Source organism: Alexandromys fortis, unplaced genomic scaffold (assembly GCF_014885135.2).
Source record: "Alexandromys fortis isolate MF-2015 unplaced genomic scaffold, M_Fortis_MF-2015_v1.1 scaffold_16, whole genome shotgun sequence".
NCBI lineage: Eukaryota > Metazoa > Chordata > Mammalia > Rodentia > Cricetidae > Alexandromys > Alexandromys fortis.
The window spans coordinates 4,015,323-4,040,877 of NW_026067893.1; the positions used below are offsets into that span (position 1 = coordinate 4,015,323).

A 25,555-nucleotide genomic window follows, 5' to 3' on the forward strand; every position below is an offset into this window, starting at 1 on the left:
GTGTATGCAGATGAGCAATGCATACATTCATGTACAGTGTATGCAGATGAGCAATGCGTACATTCATGCACTGTACATGCAGATGAGCACATGCATGCATTCATGTTCTGTGCATGCAGATGAGCAATGCGTACATTCATGCACTGTGTAAGCAAATGAGCACATGCATACATTCATGTACTGTGCATGCAGATGAGCAATGCATACATTCATGTACAGTGTATGCAGATGAGCAATGCATACATTCATGTACAGTGTATGAAGATGAGCAATGCGTACATTCATGCACTGTGCATGCAGATGAGCAATGCGTACATTCATACACTGCATGCAGATGAGCACATGAACGGTTCTCCACAATCTTAAAGCATCCTGAATAACAGAAGGGAACTTTCTCTTCAGGACTTTGTAAAAAGTGAGGCTTGGAGAAGTGTGGGTAACCTTCCCAGCTGAGAGGTCTCCAGGGATAACTGAGGCTGGCACCTCGTGTTCTTCCCATAACCTCCCAGGTTCACCTGAGAGGACCTTCATTAACCCTCTCTTCTAGTAATTCTCAACTACATATAATAGAAAAAATTTTTAACTAGTGTTCTAAATTCCCACCTGGGTGTCATCTTGTATTAATGGGGGGCCGCCTTGAGAATGATCCAGAATGCACAGCTGGGCCGGCAGGAGAGCAGTACCAGACCCTTCAAGGCAGCAGCTTCAAGGGCAGCTTCACCAGGTGTGGGGACACATGTCCCTCAGGGAGGCAGAGGCAGGCAGGTCTCTGTGAGTTCAGGGAGAGCTCTGGGCTAGCCTAGACTACACAGTGAGACCCTGTCTCAAAAAGAGGGAGGGGGAACAGAGAGAGAGAGAGAGAGACAGAGACAGAGAGAGAAGCAGGCAGCTAGCTTTAGAGCCATCATGGCACTAGTCCATTATACTTACTTGAAAGTTATTCCCTTGATGTTTGCCTTCACTTCCTGTCGGGTAGAAAAGGAGTCCAAGGGGAATTCCAGATGAGGAGTGGAACCAAACTGCAAGGCTCCCACCCTGACCTGTAGGAGGAGACAGGGCCAGAGGGCCCAGAGATTTCGGTCAAATCCTGTGTCTCCTGTGCGGAGCTCTGGACAGCCTCCCCTGAGACACGGGCCAGCTGGAGAACCTGGAAGGACACGGTCAGATCCGCCTGTGCTCTGCCGTGACAGCTAATCATCTCAGCATCCGCGCCCCTAAAGGCAGCTCCCCACCTGGCAGCTATCCCGGCTGAGCTGCCAGCAGCTTCAGGCAAGGCTCTGCTTGCATCTTCCTGGCGTGGGTGCTGCTGTATGCAAGTGCATGCATTATTTCATTTCATCCACCGGGCCCAGTCAATGCCCACATGACCAAAGGCAATAGTAAAATATGCAGATGATGCTTTGCAAGCAAGGCTTACTTGGACTAGCAGGGAAAGGAAGCCCGGGCCATTAATCCCCGGTATCATGACTTTTCTAAGGCTCCATCACACCACTTGCCTCCTCAGGAAAATGCTTTCAAATCCTGCCAAATCTTCCATAGGGCCACTGCCGAACCTAACCACAGTCACCAAACCTTTGATGACCTGCACCTGCCAAGCCTCTAGACCAGAGAGTCAGAGGGGGACAATCGGCTCCTAAAACGGGGATGTGCAATAGTAGAGCTGGAGGTTCCCTGCAGTGAGGGAGTGACTGAGCTGGAGAACAGAATCTGCTTCTTGACTGGGGAGGCCACAGGAGAGAACCTGACAGGTGCCTCACAGGACTGGAGCCGGGGTGCTGACCATCTGGAGGGATGAACATGGGACCAACCAGCTCCTAATCCTGGGCTCACCAAACCACAGAAGGGCCACCTTCTCAGTAACTAGTCTCTGAACTATCCCTTAGCAGGCCGAGCTAGGGAGACAATGAGTTAATGGCCTTGGTTGGCCTAGCGGGCCTCCCACAGACAGGGAGCTGTTGGTAGCCTGAAGCAGAAAGACATTAAGTCTGGGGTGGGCACACGGGGAGTGAGCTGAGCACTGCAAGTCAGAGAAGCAGGGCAACTTGAGCGTCTAGCAAAAGGCCGCCTGCTGCCATTCCCTGGAATACAGCAAGAAGTCAAAAACACCATCGGAAGCCTGGGAAGTCTGTCTGCTCAGCACATGACCCTGTGACAAGTGGAAAGGCACACGGTCATGAACTCAAGCTTCAGGGCTGAGGATCTTACCCAGGGACACTCCAGAACTCCTGGGAGAGTCCCTGGTTTGCGAGGAACTAAAATCCAGTCTTGACTCTTACACATAAAGTCTGCTGGATCTGAGTGCTTGGAAAGAGCGTCATGGTAAAACACACGTTCACACGGTCAAAGGTAAGGAGGAAACAAAGGGAATTTAGGGCTCATGGAGGCAAGGGTTGGTTTCCTCCATGTGTAAAAGAACATCAGTCTAGCAGAAAACTAGCCAAAGACATGAACGAAGATCAAAGAAGGAAAAACACATGGTTCTTTAGGGGCAGGACTTTTGGCCTTAGGAAAACAATACCATTTTCCCCTCAGCTTAGCAAAACCAACGACGATGACAACAAAAACCAGATGTGGCATCTGCCAAGGGAATGGTCTCTGCCATGGTGTGTAGGAGTGTAACTGGGCATCTGACCTGCGGAGGGCAATGCGCCAGTGTGTACCTACAGAGGGCAATGTGTCAGTGTGTACCTGCGGAGGGGAATGCGCCAGTGTGTACCTACAGAGGGCAATGGGCCAGTGTGTACCTGCGGAGGACAATGGGCCAGTGTGTACCTGCGGAGGACAATGGGCCAGTGTGTACCTGCGGAGGGCAATGGGCCAGTGTGTACCTGCGGAGGGCAATGGGCCAGTGTGTACCTGCGGAGGGCGATGCGCCAGTGTGTACTAACAGCTAAAGACGCACATGGCTGCTGGAGACGATCCGAGAGCTATTCTTCCACACAAGCGGAACGAGCCTTTCTTTACAAGATCACAGTGGATTTATAATAGCAACAGTCCATCAATAGGGGCAGGCTAATTAGTCCTGGTAAACCCTCATGGTGGGCTAATTATCTGTATTATCTATATATACACACATAGAGAGATGATGAGATTGCAAGATAATGATCTAAAAGACACGAGACAGCAAGTAATGCGTAGACGATGCTAACTTTATAGAAAAGGAGAAAATGAAATCACATCTTCAGGTTGCCTGTGCCTGCACAAAGTGCATTTGCAAGGCTGCTCAGAAGTCGGGGGTCGGTGATCAGAGCTGGTGGGGAGGTCTGGTGAATGGGGGTGTGTGGGTGCAGTTTTTCTTTCCTTTCTTTCTCTTCCCTTTCTTTTGCTGTCCACTTTTATTGAACCATGTAAAGGAGTTATTTGGTCAAAGGGTGGGAGGAATTCTCTAGAGACCAACAACTGGGTTCACTTGCTGGGGTTAAGCAGGAAGGATGCAGCTTAAATCAAAGCAGCGCACAGGAAGCAGCCCCAGTCAGAAGTTAAGGCATTTCATTTAATTGGTGGTTTGGGAGCACAATGGCTGCCTTTTATCTTCAATTTACTGTACACAGAAGCAAACCGCCCAGGTCTCTCTCCCGGCCCCAGTCACAGGGCCATTAGAGCAGGAAGCAAGTGTCTGAGCTCCTGTTAAAAGAGGACTTCAAACACTTCAGCTCTACCTAAACAACCCGCCACCCATAAACAGTGTCAACCAAAGCTACTGGGAAGCAATTCCTAAAACTAAAGGAACCAAAATAAGTGGCAAATCAAATACAGCAAAGAGCAAGGACAGAAAACCTGGAGCCAGGCAAGAGTGCCTGTGGCCTGTGTCAGTCAGGACGCTGGCTCACCCAAGCAGATGCCATTTTCTCCTTCCTCAAGGCTTGTGTGTGCACGTGTGTGCATCCGTGAGAGCATGACCAGGCCCGAGGCCGACCTTGCGGTTGTTTCTCTGTGTTCTGAAACGGGGTCTCTCCCTGGGACCGGGGGACTAATCAGGCTAGAGTAGCCTCTCTCTCTACTGGGGTGACAAGTGTGTAGTACGCATGGCTTTTTACGTGGTCCTCACGCCTGTGGAGCGAGCTTCTGCCTGTACTGTCACCCCAGCTACGTCCTTCCCCGGCCCCTGCTTCTCAGTCTTGCTGAGGAAGTCTTTCTTAGGTGAAACCCAAGTTCCTCTCCCCGAGCATCCATGATCTCTTGAGATGGAGCCATTCTGCACTCTCTCGCACGAATGGGTCCCTCGCATATGGACACCCCCAGGTCCCTCGCACTTCCCTGGCTCTGTTGCAGGCCCTGCCTAGAATTGCACCCCACATTTCTACATTATGGTTTGGACCTGAAGTTCTACATGTCAAGTTCCCATTTTGAGCACTCAGACCTCGGCTTGTAGTGCTAGTTTGAAGACTTGAGCCTTTAGAAGGGGGTTCTGGCTAGTGGTGGGTCACACTGGCAGGTCTCCGAGCCGTCCACCCAGCCCTGGTTTCTGCTTGCTTTCTCTCCTCCTTGGTCAGTAAACAGCCACAGAGCCTCATGCCCTCACTGCCCAGCTTTCCCCACCTCAATGGGCTAAAATCTTCCTGAATCCATGAGCAGAATAAATCTTTTCCTCCCTTTCGGTCACAAGGACACAAAAATAATCAACGTACACAGAGATACCCAAGTCGTCCCTCGTGCAGTAGAAATCCTCTCCTGAGGCTTGTTTTTCTTACCGTGTTCCACACCATTCCCCACCCCCCCCCCCCCACTACCACAGACTGCCGTAGTGCTGGCTTCAACTGGCTGTGGATAGCAGGGTATGACATCTGCGTCATTACACCATCCTAGCCCAGAGGCTGCCCACTGGGGGAGACAGATGGACAAGCTGGACTGGTCCTGGGCTGAGTCAAGCACCTCAGCTCCTCCACACTTCACCCCGTCTGAGATTGCTCTGTGACCCTCAGCCCTCGTTTAACGTCCCTGAGCCCGTTTCCTCTTCTGCAGAATATGGGGTAAAGAATGTATCTATCAAGCGAGCGGTGGTGGTGCACACCTTTAATCCCAGCACTCGGGAGGCAAAGGCAGGCAGATCTCTGTGTTCGAGGCCAGCCGGCTCTACAGAAGTGTACATTAGTACTTGTAAGCTGGCTCAGTGGGTAGAGGTGTTTGCTGGGAGCCTAATGACCTGAGCTTGATCCCCAGGAACCAATGAAGGAGAAAACTGGCTCCCAAAAGCTGTCTTCTGACCCTCACATGTGTGTACACATGCCTACATACAGTAAACAAAGCTGTCCTCTGATCTGACACGTGTGTGCACGTACAGTAAACATAAAGCTGTCCTCTGATCTCACATGTGTGTACATACACCTACATACAGTAAACATAAAGCTGTCCTCTGATTCTACATGTGTGTACACACGCCTACATACAGTAAACAAAGCTGTCCTCTGATCTGACACGTGTGTACACACATACAGTAAACAAAGCTGCCCTCTGATCTCACATGTGTACACATGCCTACATACAGTAAACATAAAGCTGTCCTCTGATCCTACATGTGTGTACACACACCTACATACAGTAAACTTAAAGCTGTCCTCTGATCTCACATGTGTGTACATATGCCTATATACAGTAAACAAAGCTGTCTTCTGGTCCCATATTTATGTACACATACCTACACATAGTAAATATATTGATCCTTATGCCACTTCCTCCAGGAGGAACTCATGGTTGGAGGACCATCTTCAAAGTAGGGCCTTGTCTAGAGGAAGGTGGAGACCCAGCAGGCCGATACCACACTGATACCACATTCAGAACCTTTGGACCACGCCGGTCTACACTGAAAGAATGCATCTCTAGTGTCAGAGATGGGCCCAACTGCCTGCACTCCAGGGCAGTGTGCTCGCACCTGCAAATGATGCCCCTGCAGCAGACAACCTGGCCCTCATTACAAGCCTTGTTTGTTCTTAGATCCTCCAGTTTTTACAGGATTAAGTCAGGAATGTCGCCTTGGAGAGCACTTCCTTTCCCACCCCATGACTAGTCTCTAATTCAAATAATTATGGTTCTCCAAACTAATTCACCCTTCCTTTTATTTCATTTTTGGTGGGTTTTAGTTGGTTCTTACCGGTCCCCTACCAATGCGTGTTCAGATTGCCTGAATTCTTTTATGGTGACAGGTGACACTGGTCAGTAACTGCCTGGGTGGGAGTACTTAGGAGCAGACTGAGAATGGAGGGCACAAGCCTCTGCCACTGTCCCTGGCAGTGAGCAGTTGGCACTCCTAGGCTTCATCTCTGGAAGGCTTGCCCGGGGAGCATGCCACCAAGCGTCCAGTGCTTCCGTTCAGCTGGGAAGTGAAAATAGCTAGTGTGGAGACCTGCTGCTGAGTCAGGGGAGCTGGCGACCCCACACACAGCTGAGGGCCATTTACGGACCTCATAATGAGTTTATTATTCATTGTGCTGTTGGGTTGTTCAAAGCTGTTCCTCAAGAGCCACACTTACTCTGCCCTGCTATTTGTGACACTTGAAGCCAGGAAGGATAAGACATGAAGGCACTCTCTGGGCTTGCTCAAGTGACCAGAGAGGACAGAGCTGGGCTTCACACTAAGGTTCTAACCTGTTCAGTGAGTATTCTGTTTTCCTGAGAGGCCAAGGTTGAAATGTTAATTGTTGAAAAGACTTCCATTGCCCTAAATCCACCTCAACAACAGACCACCCAGAGAGCATCCACAGACTTAAGCCCTTTGAACTCAGTCTCTCCATAGTTGGAAGTTAGGTCCGTGTTCTTCCCTCTCCAGCCCCAAACCTGCATGAGGCCCTCTTCTCCAGTGCTGTGACTAGGCGGGGGATTATCGTGAGGCTTACATCATTTGGTGCCCTCCTATGAGCTCTGCCTGATCTAAGAAGAAAGAGGTGCACCTCTGCCCCCACCTGAGGGGGGACCAGCTGGAAGGATGATGCAGAACCACCTCACTGTGGGCTGGAGAGAAGCTAACCAGCCAACGCAAGCAAAACTGAGGAAGAAGAGGGGTCGCTTACCTGCCTTGGCTGATCCCCGAGATCCCAGCATCACCCCACCACGTTTTGATTTGCCCTTTAGTCCTCTGCATCCCACAATCGATTCATTCTTTTGCCTGAAGCTGAGTCTCTGTCGCTTGAAACCACAGACACCAAACAAGACCCGTGTACTCACCCTCCCGGGGCTGATGTCCAGAGCGTCACAGACGGTCATGGCAAAGTGCTTGGATCTCTCGAAGCTCCCTTTCCCGACACTGTGAGAGCCATCTAACAGGAACAGGATGTCGACCGCTGCCGAGCACCACATCACTGGGGACAGGAGCAGATGGGGACATTAGACTAGAAGCTTCCGTGTTGTGAAGACGCTGATGTAAGAGCCCACTTGTGAGCATGTCTGCAGCCATGTTACAATGAGTGCTGTGAAGAGTCTTCCGGGTTGATCACGGTCCCAGCCTTGGGGATCATGGTCTTAGCTGGGCAGTCTGACATGTGAGGTTGACGGACCCAAGAGTTCAAGCACTAGCAGTGACCATGTCTTTCTTCTGCTTCAGAACTGATTGAGGTGTGCCTTAGTTGGGGTTTTTACTGTTGTAATAAAAACCACAACCAAAAGCAACACGGGGAGGGAAGGCTTTATTTGACTTAGAGTTCCATATCACAGTTTATCATGGAAAGCAGTCACGGCAGGAACTCAAACAGAGCGGGAAGCTGGAGACGGGAGCTGATGCAGAGGCCATGGAGGAGTGTTTACTGGCTTGCTCGTCATGGCTTGCTCAGCCTGCTTTCTTATACAACCCAGGACCACCACTCCAAGGGTGGAACCACCCACAATGGACTAGACCCTCTCAAATCATTAATTAAGAAAATGCCCAACAGGCTTGTAGCCTCTACAGCCCAATCTTATGAAGGCATTTTCTCATCTGACCCTCGTCCTCCACCCAGGTGACTATAGCTTGTGTCGAGTTGGCACTGATTATCCAGCACAAGCTATAACGGACATGCCCACTTAGTCAGTCCTCCTAGCTCCCCGACTTTCTTTGAATGTGTTCTAGAGATTTCCTACACCACACCATTGTACCATTTAAGGTACATAATTACCATTTTTAGCAAATGCCCTGGTGAATCCCACCATCACCACACTGGTAGAGGAACATTCTCTACCACCTCAGGGAGAACTTTCAGTTGCCATCTAACTCTCAACTCCTACACAGTCTGTTCTTGTGTGTGGTGTGTGTGTGTGTACATGTGGGTGTCTGTAGGTGTGCACACCTGCGCATGTCTGTGCAGTACAGAGCTGATGACCCGTGTGCTCCTCTGTTACATTCTGTCTCTCACTGAAACTTAAAATTCGTAGAAGAGACAAGAAAGGCACCAGGGCAGACGTTCCAAAGGGGACCTGAACGCGCATGTGTGCAAACTTACATGGCTAAATTTAAATTTTAAGTATATTTAAAAAAGGATTCAATTGGAGTTCCTGGGTTGACGGTGAGCCTGGAGTGTTCTCCTGTCATCTCGGCCTCGTGCTAGGGTTTCACCCCGCCACACCCAGTTTTTTGTACGAGCACTGAGGATCCAAGTGAGCACTTTCCTCACTGAGCCACCCCTCTGCCTGAGATCTGTGTTTCCGCTCCCACAGGATGGATGAGGGAAGCAGGAAGAGTGGGCCAGTCACTTCCCCGTAACCGAGTACCAGGAAGCAGCGGAGCAGAGAATGAGATCCCAGTTCCCCGCAACTAGGAGGGCAGAGGAGGAGAAACCAGGCAGGGCTTCCGGGAAAGTCCTGGTCATATGGCGGGAAATATGGGTGGCTTGGTAGACAGCAGTCAGGTGACAGAAAAACCCTGAAACTCAGCAACGAAGATGGCTGGTGCGACGGCCAGGCTTCCGACTAAGGTTGGTCCCCAGCACCCACATGGTAGAAGGACCAGTTCCTCCACACGTCCTCTGACTGCCACCTGAACATCACTCCTGTGCATGTATGCATGTAAGTGTGCATACATGCACAATAAACGCATGAAAATTTAACTTAAAATTCAGAAACAAAGAGGTTGTTTTGCCGTTACTGCTTGCGATCGTTACTATTTTAACCATGGAAAGTCACTCGGGAGGAATGATAAAAGGACAGAGTGGGGAAAATGACCGGCCGCCCCAGTAGAGGGGCCAGGACTACAGGGGAAGCTCTTGGGAGGAGTGTGGCTTCCCTGGATCCACCGCACAGAGGTCTGACTAGCCACGACTTTGGAGGAGCAGGTAAACGCACTTACATTTGCTGGCCACTGCAATCTTCCCGATGGTCTCCTTGCTCACAGAGAATTCTTGGAGAGAGATGGACGGGGACACTGGAGAGAAAAAACCAGAAGCAGTCATGGCACACACGGTAAGATGGGAGGCGTCTTTATCGCTACATTACGTGACCTACATGAACAGGAAACAGAGCAGAAGGTAGATGTGGAGAAGTCCAACACCCCTCTCTCAAAAAGCACCAGAGAGCCGTGGCTGTGTGTGGCTTGCAGGGTTGGGGGGTGGCTGAGCGGTGGCACATGTGACCGACCATATGTGACAGCCTGGGTTTAGTATTCAGCTCCTACCCAGGCCGCAAGAGCCACAGCCTGTGGAAATTCTGTTCCCTCGGGCACCCAACCTTCTACAGCTACTCAGAGAAGTTATCTCTGTCCTGCTAAAGAACTCAAGATTCAAAGGCTGCTGCTCACCTCCTCGCATTTCCCAAGACTTCCTCACGCGGTTTCTGGCTCCTCTTTATAAATCCTTCTTCTCCTGGCTCCTCCCTACAACTTCCTGGCAGCTAGTTGCTGACTCAGCCTCTGGACCACAGGTGAATTTACTTAATCGAACACATCTTTGCATCGTTAAACAAATTTTACAGAGCATAAACAAAAGTAACACACCTTAAAATAATATTCCCAACAGATAACAGTTGAAACCTCTCCACCTCTGTGAAGAAACTTTGTTCTTTGAGTAGCTTGTAGGGGGAAGTTTTCAAAAGCAGATGGCTATGGACAGACTATGATCCTGAGGATTTCAGTCCTTGGCCATAACTGTGCCCCCTCTGGGTACAGCTCTCTGCTGTGTACCCAGGTATGCTCTTGCAAAGTTCTCCATCTGTTGTGTGTGTGTGTGGGGGGGAGACCGCTGTCACAAAACTTAAAATTCGTAGAAGAGACAAGAAAGGCACCAGGCGATGTTCCAAAGGGGACCTGAGTGTGCATGTGTGCAAACTTGCACGGCTAAATTTAAATTTTAAATATATTTGAGAAAGGATTCAACTGGGAGTTTTCCCCACAACAGCAATGCTGTAAGTTGATGAAAAGCTTTCAGGAGAACAAGTGGGCCAGGTGAACGAGGAATCACAGAAGCGGTTCTCTCCTTGACCCTGTAGTATTAGAACTGAAAAGAAATGGGGTGGGGAGCAGTTGTAGTGTGGGCGGGGGGAAGCATGGGGCAAGACCCTCTGCTTCACTTTCTTTGTGCTAGGGAAGGGCCAAAGACAGATTACAAACATAGAAATATGTGAAAAAATATTGATCTATTTACCATATAGTTAATATGATCAAAACCCAAAATGTTTGGGGGTAGCATGTTCACTGCTAAGTTTTTTGTGCCTTTTCATACCTGTTAAATAACAGGTCATGAGCAGCCACGGATAATCTATAAAAACTCTGGGACTGAGGGGTAGCTAAGTGGTGGAAGGCTTGTGTGCCAGCCACAGGGCTGTGAGGACAATTTCTAGCACCAAAATTTAAAGAAAAATAAGAAAAGAACATTGAAGGTGGGGATAACACACCAAAGGGGCTCAGGGCTGTTCCAGGATGACCTGACCTGAAAGCAATGAGGGAGGACACCCAGGGAGCTTTTCCGAAAGGCCAGCTCCCCTCTGCAGCTTTAAAGCATGGGTATCTAGTTGCAGAAGTACTCAGGGAACGGAACTGCTGGAGAGACCTAACACAATCAGTTGCCACACACACACACACACACACACACACACACACACACACACACAGGCAGAGGGGACACGCCAGGGAGGCGGAGCCTTGCAGCCTGCAAACTTGAAAGGCAAAAGAAGCACCTTGACAGTGAGGAGCTGCTGGGGTCAAGCATGGGGGAGCCAGTGGGGTACAGCAGCCTGGAGCACAGGGTTTGCGACTGCCAGGAAACTGATCACAGACAGACACTCCAAGAGCATGCTGCACTTGGAAAGGACACCAACATGGGTGTTCCTGGTCAGCCTGCCAGGCTGGGCCTCTCCACCTTCCTGCCTCCTCTCCCAGCACTAGGCTCATGTGAACACTGCTCTAGTCTCTGTTTCAGCAGACAGTCCTGCCTCCCACCACTCTACTGACCCAGCACTGAGCTCCATCATCCCAAGATATGGGGTCCTGGGTCTGGGACAGGCACCACAAGCTGAAGAGTCAGAGCAAGCACCAGGATTCAGGTGAGCCTGCCTTCAGTATGAGGGACACTCTCGGTGCTTTCTGCAAGCCGCTTTGTGATGCTACAGAATAGGACCAGGACAACTTTCTTTAGCTGCTCCTAACCGCATCCGCAGTCTCTTCTGATCGCCTGCCAAGGTTCCAGAACTTACTCTCACAGCAGGTGGATGATGCTAATACACGGACAACACGGACAGTCATGGATGTAACTACTCACTCATTCACTCACAGAGTCCAGGCTTGACAGAGAGCTCCTCCACAGTCCTCTCTCCTGAGAGGACCCACAGTGACCCAGCTCAGGAGTCAGGAGACCAGGGTATCAGTTCCACCAATATTTATGTCACCTTGGATCCCAGGGCCTCATTTGTACACAGTGCTAGACAGATGCAGCGTGCAAACAGGCGGGACAGGGTTTCAGAAGGGAAACCAAACCGTCTCAAGACTGAGCAGAACTCAGGCTGGGGAAGCTGACCAAGACCAGGGACTTGCTCCCCAAGATGGCTCAGTATACACTAGCCCCTAGACCATGAAGACAGCAAGTGAGACGGTATACCTCCCCGGCTTGGAGATGGGATGGAGTGGGCTGAGTGGCTTCTATCTGTAGCCTTCCTGTTCTCAGGGAATAAGCAGGAGGGGACCGAGGTTGACTCCGCAGACACCAAATGTCTGCTCTATAATATGTCTTCAGAGCTTCAGCCCAACCTCTCAGTTTTGCAGAAGAGCACCCCAGGCTGGGCTTGCACAACTGAGCCATCAGTGTGCTTGTTCCTATTTCCGGGGTGATCGTCTATGGACACACAGTGTCCTCCCCACTATCTCAGCTCATCTTTCAGAGAGGCCTGGAGCTCAGGGGCAGGGCAGGAGGCTAAGGAAGGGGACTCTGAGACACAGAGACAACACAGTGATGACGAGAGAGTCTACAGAGTCCTTCGCCACCGTGGAAGCCATCAGCTGTCAGAATCACAGAATTAAGCTGTGTTGGGTGCTACAGCGCACGAGCCCTAGGCGGCTGAACAGGGAACAGACATAATCTGGGAGCCCAGAGGAGCTGTGCTGGGGATGGATAGGTGTTTACTCGGGCGACAGTGGCAGGATGGGTGGAGATGTGATCTGGGCAGAGTGGCCGCCAGGAATCCAGAACCTCTGCAAAGAGGAGATAATAAAGATGCTATGTAGCAGGAGGAGACTGGCCACAGAGGACTCACAGAAGCTCTAGGTAGGGGCAGATGTGATCGGATTTGTACACTGGAAAGGCTGCTGTGTGGAGAATGGTGTGGAGGGGCCAGGTGGGCCCAGAGGGAGGCAACTGGAGAAGATCAAGCAGAAGATGATGGGGTCTAGGCCAGGGAGGTTGCCATGTGGTGGCAATGTAGATTCAGGAAACTGTAAAAGCTAAAGTCAGGGCTGGGAGATGACTCATCGGTGAGGGGCTTGCTGTGCCAGCATGAGCACTGAGTTTGGATCCCCAGCCCCCACATACAAGCTGGGTGGGGCGGTGTGTGTATAACTCCAGCACTGGTGGTGGACACAGGACAACCCAGGGGCTCACTGGGTAGCTCGCCCCGCTGGAAGGGTGAGCTGTGGGCTCAGCAGAAGACCTGACCTCAAAAACTAAAGTGGACAGTGACAGGAGATACCAGGCATCAGCCTCTGGCTTTGGCATCCGCACACACAGGCAAGCAGACCCCTCGTCCTCTCCATGTACACAAATATCTTTTTCAAAAATAAAATCAGTCAGTGGGATTAGAAACAAAACTCAAAACCAACCCACCAAAAAGACAGCTTACCTGTGTAGAAGAGGAGAATGCAGACAGCTGGCAGACACAGAAACGGAGGCATGTTGAGAAAGCTAAAGGGCCAGGAAAAAAAAGCAGACATCAGCACTGGGTTCTGTGAGGGGCCACAGCACACCTCTGCAGACATACCCAGGATCAGGATCCTAGCCTCGGCCCCAGCACGCCTCTACAGATGTACCCAGAAACAGGACCCTGGAGGCCTCGGCATGAAGACCACAGCCTGGAGAAGCCAAGTTCCCTCAAACCGTAAAGGTTTTTCCCAAAACACTCTAACCTTAAGCGGCCATCTGACATATTTCCAGACATCACTCCTGCCCCAAATCTGGCCAAGGTCTCCACAGCTTCGGGAGAGATTTTCTGTCCCAAGAGTCCCCTATCTCGGCCATGCAAGGCCCCAACAGGCCATGTAATCTCATTTAAAGCAGCTCCCTCTTCTGGTTTCCCAGAAGCAAGCAAGGCAAAGACTGGAACTAAGCACCCTCATTTTCTGAACCCTCTAGCAAGTCAGGACACCTCTCTCCGGTTACTGAGATTATGTGCGGAGAACAGTGCATGTCCTCATTTGCTTTCTCCTGCTGTGATCAAACACCACGACCAAGAGCATCTTGGAGAGGAAAGGGTTTATGCTGCTCCCATCACCGGGGGAAACCAGCAGGAATCTGGAGGCAGGAACTGACGCAGAGACCAGGAAGCTTCCTGCCTTGCTCAGCTTTCTTTATAAAATACAGGAAGGACCACCTGCGTAGGGACAGCACCACCCACAGTGGGCTGGGTCCTCCTACATCAATCATTAGTCAAGAAAACGCTCCCAGGTACTTGCCCATGGGCCAGTCTGATGGAGACACTTTCTCAGTCGAGGATCCCTCTTCCCAGATGACAGTGTCACGTTGACAAACACCCTGCACACTTAGTGTTGCCAGTACAAAAGCATCAGGAGAGTCCCAAGTACATCAAGGGAGAAAGTTGGCTGGGGAGGCCATTGGCCCACTGGGAAGGGCTCATATGATTCCAGATCCTGGGTCTGCCAGCAAGGCAGACATGGGACTTTCCTTTCTCTCAATGTGTATTTTCCCTTATGCCTACACTGGATGTGGGGCAGGCCCCCACCTGCCAATGGGGGAATGAGGCAGGAGGAGGGGGGAGTGGGATGAGAGACAGCGTAGGACTCAGGGGAAACTTCCCTATGCTGTCCCACTCCTTGGCTTCTGTGTGGGTGGCTGTCTGGGTTTGCAGCTTCTGACCCATGCATGTGCAGAAGCCAGGGCTCAAGCCCGTGCGTGATGTTTCTGGAATCACGTTCCCAGCTTGCTGGGAGGTAAAGGGAGGTCCCTGCTTAGCTGGGCACCAGGAAACATGGGCCTCTCATTCCACACTGCAGGGCTAACCTAAGCAATTCATCTTGTCTATTAATGTGCCCCTGCTTGCCCAGCTGGGCGTTGTCAGCATCCTACCTTTCTGCTCATTAAAACAAAATTTATGTTGGCACTCTGCAAATGGGAAGTGTATGGAAAATAGCTCCCCACAAACGCTGGTCACATGGCCTCTCTCTCACCTGCTCCCTATTATCACACAGATCACCCCAAAGTTGTCCTGTGCCGCAAGGGACGGTGTCATGGTCTCTGGAGAAGACCTGGAACCTGTACTGTCTGGTACACAGAAGAAAAGCCACATGCTCGGGTAACAAAGTACCTTAATGCCATCTGCAGAGGGCGGGCTGGCAGGGACCTTTCAGGACATCTCAGGACTCCTCCCACCCAATCATGACAAACTTTTGGCTTGTTCTAGTCTCATTACATACCAAAACATTCTTACAATATTAACTCAATGGTCAAACCACTGCTCTATGTCAAGAAAAACATTAATGGGATCCATCTGTACTGCCCTGGCTGCCCTTGAACTCTTGGGCTCAAGTGCGCCTCAGCCTCCTGAGTAGCTGTGACTGCAGGTGTATGTCGTGTAAAGACACATACATGTCACATACATGCCATGTATGTCATGTATAGCCTAGAGAAGTTTTTAAATAAGGATGAATTCTGCAGGAAAAATCAACAACTGCTATTGCTTAGGAAGATTCCATGACAGGCTGCCACCAGGCTCCACATCCGGGTCTTCTCTAACCCTGCTAGCCAGGCCATTACATCATCCCCATTGTATCACTCTCAGCACAGATCCGCACTGCAGGGCTAGCCACTAGATCACAGTCCATTCTAGCCTCCCAGGGAGCTGCTCAATCCGTCAACTTTGGGATTCTGGGGAGACATTGGGCAGGAGGCCCATCAGGGGCACTGTGGCAGAAGTCTGGGATCCAGGAAAAGGCTGTGAACTATGGGGTGAACAGGAAGACACTCACATATCTACACATTTGACACCCCAAATCCAGTCCTTTGGCAGTGATTAATAGCTAGTACCTGCCTTTGACCCCTATACTGGAGTACGTGGTGAGATTTCCAGGGCCTTGTGCGTTCCTGCTGACCATCTGCAAGCGCCTTCCATTACAGAACGCCCTGCTCGCTGCCTCCTCCCTTCTTTTCCATTACCTCTGCTCACTGCACACGTTATTCCGGGCTTCCAGGCAGCTCGCAGACAGAATCAGAGGCTGACCCCAGATCATCCCCTCTGATTGCTACACCTTTGCAGCACCTGCGCCAGGCGAGCGAGGTCTAAGAATTGATTTTCTCAGACACAGCCAGGAGCACAAGCCAAAGCAAGGCTGGCACCGTGGGCAGCCTTGCAGAACGGTGACCGTCTTCGCCCATCATCAGATATGAAGAGTGCAGGAAAAGGGAGACCACTTCCACCTCATTAGAAAATAAAACTCCTTCCACAAATATCAGAGTGTCCCTTGTAAGCCTCCCCCAATCTGCAGAATGGAAACCTGAGTTCTTTGTGACAGCCGATGTCCGAAGGGAAGACTGAAATCGGAGGAAGGCGCCTGCGCAGCCAGGAAGCCCTTGCTGTCTTCTGCTGCGAAATCACCTTCCTTGTCTTTCACATCAAATATCTTGCTCAGACCCAGAGACCTACGACAAGAGGACAACTTTTTTTCCTGGTATGATACACTAGAGTGCCTTTCTTGCCCTCCCCTCTCTGTCTCTTTTAGACAGGGTATCGCTATGTTGCTTAAGCTGGGCAGGAACTGCTAAACTCAAACAATCCTCCTGCCTCAGTCTCCCAAAGAGCTGGGACCTCAGACATGCATCACCATGCCCAGCTAAGGAAACCATTCCAAGACTCCTAGGAGAGGTCGTGCCCTCTTTAAAGAGAGCCCGCAGACCATCAGAAGCCGGGAGTTGCTGGGGGATTATTCTCAGGTGTGTGACTTTTGTTTACACTATTTCTTTGACTCCGTGAAGCTGTGTTACTGTGCCTGAAACACCTGATGGTCTAATAAAGAGACCAAGAACGAGGCAGGAGCAAGAATAGGTGGGGCTGGCAGACAGAGAGGATAAACAGGAGAACTCAGGGAGGAGGGAGGAGGAGGACATCAGGGGCCAGTCACCGAGTCACGGAGAAAGAGGTAAAGAAAAATATACAGAAGAAAGTTAAGAGGGAAAAGGAAGCGGGATAATGTAAGAAAAGCTGGCAGAACAAGACAAGCTAAGGCTGGGCATTCATAACTAAGAACAAACCTCTGGGTGCGATTTGGGAGCTGGGTGAAGGGCCCCTCAAAATAGTCAAAAAAGCCAAAAGAATAGAACGTCATACAACAAGGAGTCTCACAGGCAGAAACTGGCCCGATGGCATGAACAACAGGTGTGTCGCTGTGACGTCACTGAAAGACAGGACATACTGCAGAGGCTCCTATTCCCTCCACATCGGCTAAGACAATCTGTAGGTAAAACAGCCTGAGACTGCTCTTCATCGTTCAGGACTCATGTTCTGGAGAGGTACCCAGGGGACCGTGGAGGAGGGGATAACGCACAGTCCTGAGACTGGGTTCCAGCCCAGCTCTGCTTCCTGCTGGTGGGGCTCAGAAAGCACCAGCTCCGGCTTAGGCTTTCCTCTGTAGCATGGATAGGACCTTGCTCTTGTAACAGTGAGACAACATGAGAAAAACTTTTTAAGAGGAAGTTCGTTAGAAAATGAACTACCTGACAGCGTTGAGACCCTGACACGCCACTCACCAGTTTCATTCAACAACACTCAGCCCTGTAGGGTTCATGTGAGCACATCCATTTTCACAGAGAAGATAGGCCCTACGGTCAGAGAGCTAGCAAACTGCACACCTAGAGTCCAGTTCCCCGGTCCTCGCGGCTATGTCATTACAGGTGAAATACCTAGGTGGGGCAGAAGGATCCTTAGTAAGCCAACAAGAGAGACCTGAGCATGAACTGTCTGGAAAATTCTTTCACTTCAGCTTCTCAGCTTTCTTCTCTCTACAAAGGAGGCGATACTATCCACTCCTTTGGGAAGGTTGGCAGGATGCCACAGGACCCCAGTTCAAAGGCCCCCTTGGGCAAAGGCTATCCCTCCTAATTACAGATCAGAGCAGCCCTGCTACGGAGCAGCAATTACTAACCCAGAAGAACAGTGAAGAACGGCCTGGCGGTGGCAACTGTGACGTAGCCGGGGGACGCACCATTGGAGGTGGAAAGGCTGCTTCCAGGCAGAACAGAAGATGAAAGGGTAAACTGAGGCAGAACTTCAAATGTATCCAGTTGTTCTAGGAACAGGGTCTCGGGTACCCAGACAGCAAAAGGCAGACATGCTGAACTCAGCTGTGCTAAGGAGCAGAGAGGGCACCAGGGGCCCAGACGGCAAAAAGCCTGGCCTTGTGCAGATTACCGGGGGAAAACGCTTTTGGTTGGCAGTTCTATCAGTCTTGTTGCAGAACGACTTTCACACATTTCCTCATCAGAGGAGCTGTGACTTCCTATAACACGCCCTCAAGATGGAGCCTGTTGGTGCTCATTACAGGAGGGTCCCCGGGCGGGGCGGGCGGGGTGATGACACCTTCACCTGGGCTCTCCCCAGGGCTGTGGGTAATCCCGCTCCAGCTGTGTGTGGTCAGTGGAGGCGCAACAGTGTGAAAATTTACTGAAGGGTGACTCTCCACACAGGGAAGCTGCTGGGGCAAGACTTTTCATTCTGTAAGCAAGTCTGATAAACTCACTGGTCTGCCAAGTTGGACTTTGGGGGAAATCAGACTTTGGTGTGTTGCCATTTCACTATCTGGGACGAGCTGGCTTTTGTTCATTTCTCCTCAGGAAAAGTTCATACAGCACTTTCTGATTAGAGGGTTTTTTTTTTTTTTAATTTACCGTGGAACCTACTGCACAAGTTTGTGGCCCACTGTTCTGAGCAGTTCATGTCCCTCGCAATAGGGAATGTCATTTGTTCAAAGGAAATTATTAAGTATTTGCCCTGTGCCCAGGACTTTCAGGCGTTAGACAATGAAAATGCTTTGTAACTGTAGGGGACACACACAATAAGGGTATGATCAACAAAGACTTTTTTTTTAAACCAAGCACCTGACCCCAGGTCACCACTGCCCACTGACAATGGCCTTCTCATGAAGTTCCTTAAAAAGCCAGGGGTGGAAATTTCAGTGTGTATTAGTGACAGAAGAAGCCCACCCGAAAGGCTGTTTACCATATGATTCAACCATATGACATCTGAGAAAGGATAAACCATGAAGCTAGAAAGATCAATCATTGCCATGAGGGAGGAGTTTTTAGGGCCTTAGAAAACATTTGTCCAAATATATAGAATGGGCCACAGCAAGTGAGGTCCTGAGCTAGGGCATTGGAGGCTCCCACTGTGGTGGAGATGGTAGCTGGTGGTTGGTGGCTGGTGGTGGGACAGGAGGTATATGCAAAGTCTTTCTGCCTCTACGCAGTCTTGCTATGAGCTTATAAACTGTGAAACTAGCCTTTAAGCTTTTCCATCCGTTCAACCATAGAAACACAGACCTCTGGTTGGCTTGTTCGACAGCCTGCTGGAGGCAGGGCAGGGAAGGAGTGGTTTGACTTTCAGCCAGGCTGTGAGACCCAAACCAGATTTGATGAGAAATACTTCCTTGACCGATTTTCGGGCACACGAGGATGATGGAGGAATCCCTCCGTGTCCCTTGGGGGTGTCTGAGAGTTAAGTCTGGGGAATTCTACATCCCCAGAAGGCAGATTTGAGCTGATGTCTACAAAGATCAGGGCCTGGGGAGTTGTGTGACAAGGGACGACGGTAGAGTCGGGCTGCCCAACTGCAGAGGTACCATTCTGACTCCTCTTTGATCTGTCCTGTTTTTTTTTTTTTTTTTTTTTTTTTTTTTTTTTTTTTTTTTTTTTCCTCAATAAGGACATTTCTGAGCAAAACAGACCTTGAGGTTTTAGGACAGAATCTATAAGCATCCAGAGCGGTCTCAGATTTATTTAATCAAGGGAGCTTATAGCGAGAAATCATACCACTTATAATTGTTCACTCTCCTTAGCGGGAGTCCCCCGCAAGTTTAGGCAGAAGTAGGCAGTGCTATAAGCCAAAGGAGTGAGGTGCCATCGTCCCTTTTCTTCCATCTGGTGCCCAGATTTTTAAATCGCAGGTTTTCAATGTGCTGAAACCATCCCATTTTGTCTCAGTAGCCCACCAAGGGCCTGGTCCAGGGCAGACTGAAAAGGGCAGAAGACAGAGCTGAGCCAGGTGATGTTTGATGCCGGGAACTGGAAGGTGAAGTCTCCCTCATTCTGCGAAAAGCATAACCTTTGACCTTCCCTAGCTCTCAGGGAAGCGGCTTCTTTGGGAGAACGAGGCTGCCTGGTTTAGAAAACCGCGAGGAAATGTAGCACCTGTGTGCTTATAATGGGGAGTGGGACACACGTTCCCAGAGTTTTTATTCAAAACTACAGCCCACTCCACGGCCGCCAGGGAAAGAGCACCCGCGACGGCGGGCGCTAGACAGCTCCGGTTTTTCCACCCACAGCCCCCAAGCCAGCACCCCTTACCTGGTGAGGCGAGGGGGGCGGACGCGCTCCCGCGATGGTGACCTTCTCGGCAGACAAAGCGAACAAAGCCGGTTGCGCTGGGCTCCGCGCAGCAGGTAGGGGCGGCAGGCGCAGGGCTGGGGCTCGGCTGGCTCGCAGGGGTGCACCCATCCGCCCCGCCCCGCCCGTTCGGAGGCGTGGGGCTCCCACCCGTGGAGCGCACAGCTGCTCAGCCGGCGGCGCAGGCTTGGCTCCGGCCAGGGGGCGCAGCGACTCGAAGCCACGTGGGACACCTGTTGGTTTCTCCCTGCTGAGGTGGGGCTGGCTGCTCCAGAGCAACCCGTGCGGATCCGGGGCAAGTGGTGTAACTGCTGTTCTGCGGCTCACAGTAACCGCGACCCACCTCGCCCCTAGCCCTATGGGCAACTTGCGGCCGCAGCACTGTGAACATTTCCGAATGGGCCGCTGCTCACAGTGCGCGCTGGCTACCCTATGGGTTTGGCTTTGGTTGGCATCGGTTCTATTTGTCGTGGCTTCTATCTTTTGCCAACCTGTTATTGCAGTTGAGTATTATCAGACTGTCCAGTACTCTCTAACTTAGGTGCCTGGTATTTAATTCCTTCTGGCAGGAACTCTGAGCACACTCTCTCATTTTCATACATCAAAATTACAGTGTGCTCGTTGGAAAAACTAAAAAGTAGAAAACAAGAGAAAGCAAATTGAAAAGCCACTGATATTCAGCTGTAAGCCACTGAAAAAAACTGCCATTTCCTCTTACCAGACTCGTTCAGCTGACGTGATTGGCCACACCTGTTTGAACGGCTGTGGTTTGGGCCACTACAAACCTACCGTTCTAAATGTACCCATTTGCTACTGTTCAGTGCAAAGGTCTCAAGAGTTCTTTGCTTTGTATTTCAAGACACGGTTTCTCTATGTAGCCCTAGCTGTCCTGTAACTTCCTCTGTTGACCAGGCTGGCCTTCGACTCCGGCTTGTGACACCAAAGCCTGGCCACGCTCTCAGTCTTTAAATTGGAATTGAAAACTGAATGTGTGTCTGGGGGGGGGGGGGGAAGAAAAGGTAAATTATTTCTGGAGCAGAAGTCCAAATGGCTACAAACTAGCCAGAACCCTCAGACTGGCATGTGGAGGGGAGCAGCAAGTCTCCTCCTAGAGAAGGGGCTGGCGCTCTTGGCCACACTCCATGGTCCAATGGAACACGCCACAGAATGGAGCACACAACTCAGAAGCAGGAACAAAACAGCATTTATTAGGGGAAGAGGCAGAGGTGACAGAGGTCTCACTAGTGGACGTCTGGATGTGCAGACAGTGCCGAGGCCCACCCATCAACTAGACCCAGCCAGTGCTACAGAGCTGACTGATTTTCTTCAACACTTTCATAGCAAGAGATGCTGGAGCTGGGAGGGTAGCTCAGAGGTAGAGTGCTGGCCTAGTACACGCGAGGCTCCGGTGCCTGTGTGCACACTCACACTCAGTGGAGAGAACACATGGACCTATAGAGGTGTCTCATTCCTAGTCTTCAGCTTGAGAAAGCATCACACTGGGGTCCATGCTGGTCTTGAACTAAGGTCTTCTTGCCTCACTGCCCTCATAGCTGGGATTACAGGTATGCACCATCACGCCTGGCTATTATATGAATCTCCCATGTAAGATTCATGTATTTTGTGGAAAGAACTTGGGGGGAGGGCACCAACCCAAAAGAACAAAGTTAAGCAGGTAGAGGTGGAGAGAGCAAAGGTCACTAAAGAAAGAGAGGAAGAAACACTTCCAGTAAACAAAACTGAAGACATTCTTTCTCAAGTCTAGCTTGTGTTTCTTCCTCCTGGGTGTTCATTTCCCAGAGATGCTGTTTCTGAAAGAAAAATCAACCATCATTATGGTTTACATAAAAAGCACTGTGGTTCTTAAGTTTTAAGTATGAAATAACCAAATATCTTAACTGAAATTACATAAATCTAGATTATACCTGTCAGATAAAACATTAAACACAAGAGTGTTTCATTTTTTATTGATATTGGCATTAATCAGAGATAATTACACTCTCCTTCACAAACATAAAATGCAGCTTGTAGCTCTCTGAATATAAAAACAAATTTTGTTACTTATCCCTTCAAAACACATCAGCACTCCCACTTAGGAAATTTATAACTGAGTAACACCTTTTCATGTAATTGTATAATACTACTTTGTAGACAGAGTCTTCTTAGACCAAGTTGCCCTAACATTCACAACCACCTTGCCTCAAATCCCAAGGCTGGCATTATAGGCCAACTCATAATTATTAAAAAAGAAAACCCAGAAGTTACTAAAATCTCTAAATTTAAACATATCGCTATATGGAGGAAGATCAATTAGAGTGAGAATAGTCAATTCTATTTTCCATTAAAATGAAAAGAAAATGTGTGAGCACCTTTGTTCCTTCCTAACTCCATGCTGTGGATCTGGACCAACCTAGAAGGATGCTGCAGCCCCGCACACATACAGTAGCTAGAGACAGCTCCTCACCTTTAAGACGCAGTTTGCAGTGTGTGTGTGTACATGTCATGAGCCTATGCTTCCTCTTCTACTGTGTGTGTGGAAAGGAAGCCGGGGTACTTGTAGGGGTAGGGTCCGTGCATTTGTGCACAGAGCTACAGAGTTCGGTGCATAGCCTCCTGTGTCCGTCTTCAGGCACTGACCAAGTAGGTGAGGCTTGCAGCCACAGAGCCACAGTCATTGCCTGTCACCCTCCCCAGTGCTCAACTAGACAGCATGCACCGCTTGGCCTGTTTTCTGCACTCCTGCTTTCTGTAAGGGTACTGTGAGCGAGGACTGACTTACGTGTGATATAAATAAGGCACAGCCCAGTCTTAAAAATAAATACAACAAAGTGGGACCATATCCAAGTCACACCAGCACTGCTACTCCAGAAGAATCACATCCTCAGTGAACCCCAGAGAGCCACTGCAATGGCCTCCAAAAGCTCAGCAAACGCTGCTCTTTGGCCAGGGTAAGTAAGAAGGGCAGCTTCTTTTTTACCACAAATTCTAATTGGCTTCTGGCTGTAGAGTACTTCCTGGTACTCTGTTCCTGGTTCTTGGTGGCCCTGGTACAACAGAGGGTCCAGACACAGAGGAAAAGGTGTGCATGAGGGAGGGGTACTGGAAGGGCCGGAACCCGTTCCCCAAGCAGACACAGAGGAAAAGGTGTGCATGAGGGGAGGGGTACTGGAAGGGCCAGAACCTATTCCCCAAGCAGTGCAGTCAGCACAGCCTGCGCCCTTGGACCCATGCTGGAGAGTGCACCGCTTCCCATTCTTCCCCATCCTCCTCCCAAGCTCAGAGCTAACTTACTGCAGCAGAGTCCAAGGAGGCCTGAGGTGATTTCTAGTCTGGACACAGTCTGAGTCTAAGCTTCAACCCACAGCTATCTTTACTAATAATGTGAGCACTTTCAAAGTCACCCAGGAAGAAAAGGCTTCCACATGTGGGCGGCCATGACTCAGGTAGGACTCTTTGAGGAGTGTTGAGGAAAGTCATCAGAGCAGGAACACCAAAGCAGGCTAGGGCAGGGCGTCCCCAAATACGCACAGCCTCATCAAGTGCCCAGCTCTATCAGGGCAGCACAGTTGCAGTCATTCTGTGGGCAACCATAGAAGGGGCAGAAACATGAAACTTACTTAGCTTTTCAACAGCTTTTTCATCTCTATAAATTTATTTTGGTTGGTTGGATTATTTAAGAGGAAGAGAAGAATCTGTTCATGTTTTTGAATCTACAAATGAAAAGGAAACAGTTAATTTACTTTCTCACATGTTAGGGTATGGTTCCCCGGGAGGGAACTGTACCTACCTGTTTCTGTAACTCCGTGCAGCAGCAGTCTGAGTTGCGTGTTGTTTCTAAAAGCAAGCAAACAAAACCAGCCATTAGGTCATGTCAGTGAGGAAACCAGCATCCCCAGACCTGATCAAGGCTGCCCTGCCTGTGTCCACAACAGGTCCCACCCACTCCTCTGCTGTGTTCCAAGACTCTCACACACCAGCACTCCTATCTGAAGATTAGGTCTTCTATGACGTATGGGACCCCTTTCGGGTGAGGGAGGTCTGCCAAATGTACATCTCATGGGATACCAGGAAGATTCAATCTCAGAAACACAAGGAATTCCCCTGTAGATGAGGATCAAGGGGACTGGAAGAAAGGTGCAGGCACAGTATGTAACCATTCCAAAACTCTGGGTCCCAACTCCTGCAGCAAAGCTGTCACTGACTGCGGGTCAGGCTCAACTGCTGCAGGAGTGCAGAGCAGGAGCAGTGGCTGAGGCGAGCAGGACAGCCCACGGCTGCATGTATTTACTGCATTTGGGTTGGTACCTGCAGCTGTAGCACCTTTCCTTTTAGACTGAAGGGTCTCCGCCAGACCGCACATCAGCAGCTTCTCAGCGATGTTGACCACACCATTCTCAGAACACTTTTCAACTGACACTGTGTGGACATTCTTTGAAATTCCCTTCACAGAAAGGACCACGCTCTGATTCAGCATGGTGCTTTTCAGAAGTTCCATGGCTAACTGTGAACAGCTTTCGTTCAATTCCGTCAGTCCTGGAAAGATTAAGATTGTGCTTAGTAAACTAAGTATCTTTCTTACAGATTGCTTTTTACATGTATAAATGTTCTGCCTGCACTCATGTGTACTGTGTGTGCCTGGTGCCCATGGAAGTCTGAAGGTAGTGTCGGCTCCCCGGAACTGGAGTTACAAATGGTTGCCAGCCACCACGTGTGTGCAGAGAACTGACCCACACCCTTTGCAAGAACAACCAGCACTCTTAACCATTGAACCATCTCTTGAGCCCCATGTCTCTTTTTGAAAGACCATATTTAGGTAAATTATCTAATAATGGTTGCTGGCTTTCAGCTGGTATTAAGCATGCTGTAAGACACCAAGCACACAAAACAGATACAATCTTGCTTCCATGTTCTACTTGAAAAGGACACAACTAGTATAGAAACCAAGCATGCTATGAGCAGTCAGAAGTCATCTGTAAGGACAGCTGTATGAAGGGCACAGTCACAGGACAGGGCCACCTTAACTATTCCAATGGAGCAGCAGAGCACAGGCTGCTTCAGAAGTTGGCATGCTGCCAGTGAACACCCAGGCTCCCGTAGGGAGCTGGGACAAGGTATTAACTAAGGGGCCACAGACCACCCTGCTTATGTCCAGAGCTTCACAACAGGGCCAAACACCATCCCCAATCTTGAGACTCTGAAGAAAACCCCCAACAGAAAGACAAACAGAATACAGTGCTCACTAGAATTAAGGAATAAAGGATACAAAATTTCTTTAAAAACTCTTGCTGAGACGTTACTTAGTGAAAGTTTGGCATCCCACTTGAATACACAGAACCTCTCTCTTGCAGCCTCAT

The 25,555-nt window shown here is 50.0% G+C and overlaps 2 protein-coding genes across 6 annotated transcripts in view; both read right to left on the bottom strand.

The window, feature by feature from the left end:
• Positions 1–13,270, bottom strand: part of Vwa2 (von Willebrand factor A domain containing 2) — a 30,461-nt gene extending 17,191 nt beyond the window's left edge. For both annotated transcript variants that reach the window (XR_007592772.1, XM_050147615.1), the window contains exons 1-4: positions 13,219–13,270; positions 9,248–9,322; positions 7,159–7,292; positions 931–1,040 (exon numbers count right to left, since the gene is read on the bottom strand). Coding sequence is in view for 1 of the 2 variants with exons in the window: in XM_050147615.1 (XP_050003572.1) it covers positions 931–1,040; positions 7,159–7,292; positions 9,248–9,322; positions 13,219–13,270 (371 nt within the window). In the remaining variant the exon portion in view is untranslated. The remainder of the gene's footprint in view (positions 1–930; positions 1,041–7,158; positions 7,293–9,247; positions 9,323–13,218) is intronic.
• An 8,118-nt stretch (positions 13,271–21,388) lies between these two features.
• The window catches only part of Tdrd1 (tudor domain containing 1), a 40,141-nt gene continuing 35,974 nt past the window's right edge, over positions 21,389–25,555 (bottom strand). For all 4 annotated transcript variants that reach the window (XM_050148978.1, XM_050148971.1, XM_050148963.1 and 1 more), the window contains exons 23-26: positions 24,507–24,734; positions 23,989–24,035; positions 23,819–23,911; positions 21,389–22,012 (exon numbers count right to left, since the gene is read on the bottom strand). In XM_050148978.1, coding sequence (XP_050004935.1) covers positions 23,819–23,911; positions 23,989–24,035; positions 24,507–24,734 — 368 coding nt within the window. In that variant the 3' untranslated portion in view covers positions 21,389–22,012. The remainder of the gene's footprint in view (positions 22,013–23,818; positions 23,912–23,988; positions 24,036–24,506; positions 24,735–25,555) is intronic.